Source organism: Vicia villosa, linkage group LG6 (genome assembly GCF_029867415.1).
Source record: "Vicia villosa cultivar HV-30 ecotype Madison, WI linkage group LG6, Vvil1.0, whole genome shotgun sequence".
Classification (NCBI taxonomy): Eukaryota; Viridiplantae; Streptophyta; class Magnoliopsida; order Fabales; family Fabaceae; genus Vicia; species Vicia villosa.
This window is the reverse complement of record NC_081185.1, coordinates 139,144,943-139,150,109: the sequence shown is the minus strand read 5'-3', so window position 1 is coordinate 139,150,109 and position 5,167 is coordinate 139,144,943. Positions and strand designations below refer to the sequence as shown.

General features: G+C 34.2%; 2 protein-coding genes across 2 annotated transcripts; both read left to right on the top strand.

The window, feature by feature from the left end:
• The first annotated feature begins 412 nt into the window (after positions 1-412).
• Positions 413-2,416, top strand: LOC131614789 (probable pectinesterase 15). The gene is made up of 5 exons (XM_058886342.1): positions 413-489; positions 682-850; positions 1,618-1,827; positions 1,908-2,161; positions 2,266-2,416. Exons 1-5 carry the CDS (start codon positions 413-415, stop codon positions 2,414-2,416), a joined length of 861 nt encoding a protein of 286 aa, XP_058742325.1.
• A 1,222-nt stretch (positions 2,417-3,638) lies between these two features.
• LOC131614788 (uncharacterized) lies at positions 3,639-4,415 on the top strand. The gene is made up of 2 exons (XM_058886341.1): positions 3,639-3,698; positions 3,801-4,415. Exons 1-2 carry the CDS (start codon positions 3,639-3,641, stop codon positions 4,413-4,415), a joined length of 675 nt encoding a protein of 224 aa, XP_058742324.1.
• The last annotated feature ends 752 nt before the right edge of the window (positions 4,416-5,167 follow it).

Here is a 5,167-nt window from a genome sequence, read left to right as displayed (position 1 = left end):
TCTGAATGAGGCTCCGATCCTTACACCCTTAGATGGAACAATTGCTTGCCTAACGAATCTCGGAGTGTTTGCGTGCACTTTTCTTCCGTCGAGGAAAACATTATCAAGCTTGGTTGCTAGGAGTTGAACGTCAGCAACGTTTGCAAAACGAACGAAACAGTATCTCCTGCCTCTCTTGTCTCGCTTTGCCGAAATGACAACCTCCACGATGTCACCAAAGTCCTTCAGCTCAAAAAGAAGGTCACTAGCTCTCCATCCTTCTCCAAACTCCGTGATGAAAAAAGAGGATACTACAGCACTAGCTCCCCTCTTACCTTCTCCAACCGCTACATCCCAAGAAACATGGCCTCCATGACCCGTCTTCCTCTTTTGCACCTTCCTCCATCCTCCCGCATTAGTGTTTTCCATGAACATGATTAACTTGCAAACCCTAGTTAAAACTCAAACGAAAGTTCAAAAGGAAGAGAGAGGTTGGAGCTTCTCTCTCATGTTACTTGTGTAGAAGATCATTAACACTTGGAGGAGTCTTGTGAAAAAAAAAAAAAAAAGGTTATCTACTTGGAAGGGGCGATTCCTTAGTTTTGGTGGAAGAATTTATTTGACAAAATATTTGTAGACCATATATCATATCGAATTTATTTACATGCCAATTAATTAACAAAATATTTGATGAAATTTTAGGGAGAAGGTAGTAGTTAATGAGAAAAAGACAAAGTTGATTATTCAAGGTCAAGGCTATCTTAATACAATTATAGAATGGGGTCATTTTGGAAATCTGACTGGAACCTTCGACAGTTACTCTTTTGCTGTCTTTGCCACAGAATTCACAGCCTACAATATCAGTTTTAAGGTAACCAATTCCGTTTTCATACTAGTATATTTAAATGCAATTTTAATAATTCTATCTTAAATTAATTAAATATTTTGTTATATTAAGATATAAATTAAGGTGAATTCTAGGATGAGGCGGACTCAACTTTGTCCCTAACAGGTGAAATCAAAATAAAAAGTTGTTAAATTTAATTAATGAGTTGTCTAGAATTATTCAAGAGAAAGAAAAAAAAATAACATTTACAAATTCATATACACAATTATGCCTCTTATCTCTCCCACATTTATGACAATGTGTTCTTTTCAATAGTGTTTAAATAGTAAAATTTCATAAAGTTTATGTTTTCATTCTTAGATTAAAAAAATAACTATCAGGATGATAAACTACTTCATTTACCATTGGTGAATTGTGAACAACAATTTAACGGTTGAGACCAATTTTAATTCGTTCTTTAGTACTAATAACTTTCACACTCGTATTGTTGTTATGTTATAATTTTAAGATTCTGTCAACTATATTTTTTATTTTTATAGGGAAAATAAGAGTGTGACATTAATGTGTGGACTATATATAATTTTAGTAAATCTGACGATATACTTTATATATATGAACTAGTGGTATAATTATCTCACTTTACTATTCAACATAATTTAAATTTATAAATAGTAAGTAGAAATTATTAAATGACATTTCTAACCACATTACTATTTGAATTTTCATGTCATTAATAGACATGACTTATTTGTAAAATCCAACCACATTATTTATTTTTTTGAAAAGAACAGAATACTTTTCCTCGACCTCCGTCACAAGGAGCTATCGGAGCACAGGCAGTTGCACTGAGAGCTAGTGGAGATAAAGCAGCATTTTACGGTTGTGGATTTTATGGTGCACAAGACACCCTTCATGATGACCTAGGAAGACATTATTACAAAGGATGTTTTATTCAAGGATCCATCGATTTTATATTCGGAAATGCAAGGTCACTTTATGAGGTACATGTTATAAAACAGTAATTGCAAATTAATAATACATATTATTGACACTATACTAACTAAATTGTAAGATGAAATAGGATTGTTATTTAAACTCTATAGCAAAACCCGAGTGGGTTGGAGATGGAGGATATATAACAGCCCAAGGACAGGAGTCATTGAAAGACAACTCTGGATTTTCTTTTGTCAACTGCAACATCAGTGGTACTGGGAAAATATTGCTTGGAAGACCTTGGAGACAATATGCCAAAGTTATTTTCTCTACCACCTATATGTCTGATGTTGTAAGTGCTATTGGATGGAATGACATGGTTGGCAATAAATCAGCAAGCCAGTAAGTAATTCATTGAGTTTCTTTATTCCCTAATTTTTATATGTTTAGAAGAATATAATTGCAATATTAATATTAATATATTTTGTACATTATTGCAAGTATAGGACAGTATTTTTTGGAGAGCACAACTGCAAGGGACCTGGAGCAAAAACAGCATCCCCTCCAAGAGCCTTTTTTGGAAAGCAGCTCAAGGATGATGAAGCTGCTCCTTACATCAATACTTCATATATTGATGGAAGTGAATGGCTTCATTAGGTTTAGATTAGAACTATGTTTGGTTATTAATAAGACTTGAATTATGTTGATGTTGGTTTAAGATTTTAATCATCATTTGGTATATTTGTAAGATTTAAAATTACTTTAGTATTTTAATTTATATATAGATGAATGGATATTTTTTATTATAAACTCTAATTCACAAGTTTTGTTTTACCTCTACGAAATTCAGTCTTGATAACTAATACAAAATTTATGCACAATTATTGACCCTATAGAGTCAATCATAGAAAGGGCTGATCTCATAATTGTGATAGCAAATTATTTCATATGATCAATCAAATTAAGGTTATATAGTACAAAATATTACTCAAAACAGAACACAACAAAATTCAATATTTGAGTGCATATATACCTTAAAGTAATAGCAAACGGGTGATCTGTGGAGAGTTTAATGAAGCGTGAGACATTGACCTTCACCCATAATTCTACGCTGAAACATTTATTATCCAGAAGAGAAATATATTTCTACAACAAGATGTGACAACTACACCGTATCATTATGCGTTTTGTTTTTTTAATATATTTAGTAGTTATTTTTTACTTTTCTTAATACATGGACGTGATATTTATCATGGTGTAGGTATACAGTGTGTCATTTTGGGTGTGAAAGTAACAATCCTCTATCCAGAAACACATTTACACAACAAAAATATATTCCAACACACACATTAAAGAAGGGAGAAAAAAGTAGAAGTACACATGCAATGAGCAGTGTCCCATCATCAAATTGGTAAATCATCATATGAAAAGTTTTATTATTATATATTCACTGAAAAGTTTTATTTATTATATATTCACTCAGTTTTAAAATAAGTGACGTTTAAAAGTAAAAAAATAAAAATTTGTTTTATTATCAATTTTAATCTCATTTTTTAATATAGAAATAATTACTATTATTTTAATTTGTCATTTAATTATTATTTTGTACACTATTTTCAATACATTCATAAGGTTAATTTAGTAAAAATGCAATGTGTTATGACACTATTAATACATTTCTTAATCTATGCATATCAGAATGGAGTGAGTTTTCAAACTTTATCGATAAGTGTGGTTTTATTGACGTTCCGTACTTTATCGATAAGTGTGGTTTGATTGACGTTCTGTGCAAAGGGAAAAAATTTAGTTGATTTAGCGGGGATGGAAAAATGAAAAGTAGGTTGGATCGTTTCCTTGTTGACGGTAACATTATATCTTCATGGGGAGTGCTGGGGCAACTTATTGGGCAAAGAGATGTGTCGGACCATTGTCCGTTGTGGTTGGTCGTTGATAAGGAGGATTGGGGTCCTAAACCTTTCAAGTTTAATAATGAATGGTTTAATAATAAAGAGTTTTGCATTTTGTGGGGTTTGAATGGAAGGCGGTCATTGTTCGAGGTAGAGGAGATTTTGTCTTGAAGGAGAAATTTCGTATCATTAAGGAGAGGCTTAGATGGTGGAACAATACGGTGTTTGGCAAGTTCGATTTGGAAGTGGAGGAAGGGGTTAGAGAGTTGAATGAGGCGGATGATTGTGAAGTTTTGGGTGACGAGATTCAAGCCATTAAAGGAAAGGCTAGTAGTAGATTTTGGTTGAGTCTTAAAATCAAGGAGAATATGCTTATTCAAAAATCAAGATTAAAATGGCTTAATGATGGAGATTTCAATAGTAAATACTTTCATAGAGTAATGAAAGAGACGACGAGAAGGAATCATATTTGTTCTATTACCACTAGTAGCAGTATCATTGATAAAGTGGAGGAGGTTAAGGAAGAAGTGAGGTGTCACTTCGATAGAAAGTTTAAGGAAGATAATATTAGTATACCGGTTCTTGATAATGTGTTGATTAACTATTTGTCTTCGGAGGAAAGCGCTTCTCTTGAGTTACCTTTATCCGAGGAGGAAATAAAGGAGGCGGTGTGGAATTGTGAAGGTTCGAAAAGTCCGAGACCGGATGGTTTCTCTCTTCTTTTTGTGAAGAATTGTTGGTTTTTTTAAAGGATGACTTTTTGGCTTGTTTTAAGGAGTTATATTCGGGTGGAGCGATTTCGAAGTCTATTATTTCTTCATTCTTATCTTTAATTCCGAAGTCTTCTAACCCGTTGGGGTTGTGTCACTACCGCGAAAATTAACAGAGTCGCCACTAACATATTTATCCTAAAAAGGAAGGGAATGCCAGCAAACCACAAAACAAAACAACAGTCTCGCGACCAGAGAAAAAAGGTAAGGGAGTCGGTTACGCGAGGGGAAGGTGCTAGCACCCCTCGCGCCCATCGTACTCGATGGTATCCACGCCTGTGTCTAAATCTATGGGTGTGTAACAAATCTACACTAATCTGGGCTAAAATGAATGCAGAATGTAGGGAAAATAAAGGATTGTGCTCGCACGGGCCCTACCCCGCTGCCTACGTATCAATTTTGCAGAATCAGAGCTACCGTAGCTCGGCTAACTAGTTTCAATTTGTTTTGTGTTTTTTATGTGAACGAGTTACATTCACACTCCGCTGCTCGACCTTTGGAGACTTATGCTGGGAATGGAGCGGAAATAACAAGCTCTTAAGAAAAGAAAATCAAAGAGTGTGGTTTGTGTTTTAAAGAATGCATGAGGAAAACCTAAGCTAAGGGGGAAAGCTTGCTACCTAATGTTATCATACAATGGGTACAAGTCTAAGCTAAACTAGCAACCTACGAGGAAAAGGGGAAGCACACAAGAATATCACACAAACGAGCATCCGCTCGTAAAGCAAACA

What these genes read in the sequence shown, in the direction of transcription:
- LOC131614788 (XM_058886341.1), top strand. Translation starts at nt 3,639, where the DNA reads ATGGGGAGTGCTGGGGCAACTTATTGGGCAAAGAGATGTGTCGGACCA. An exon ending in TCGGACCATTGTCCGTTGTG is followed by an intron (nt 3,699 to 3,800) that starts GTTGGTCGTTGA and finishes TTTGAATGGAAG; the next exon opens with GCGGTCATTGTTCGAGGTAG.
- LOC131614789 (XM_058886342.1), top strand. Translation starts at nt 413, where the DNA reads ATGATTAACTTGCAAACCCTAGTTAAAACTCAAACGAAAGTTCAAAAG. An exon ending in CCTACAATATCAGTTTTAAG is followed by an intron (nt 851 to 1,617) that starts GTAACCAATTCC and finishes TGAAAAGAACAG; the next exon opens with AATACTTTTCCTCGACCTCC. An exon ending in ATGCAAGGTCACTTTATGAG is followed by an intron (nt 1,828 to 1,907) that starts GTACATGTTATA and finishes AAGATGAAATAG; the next exon opens with GATTGTTATTTAAACTCTAT.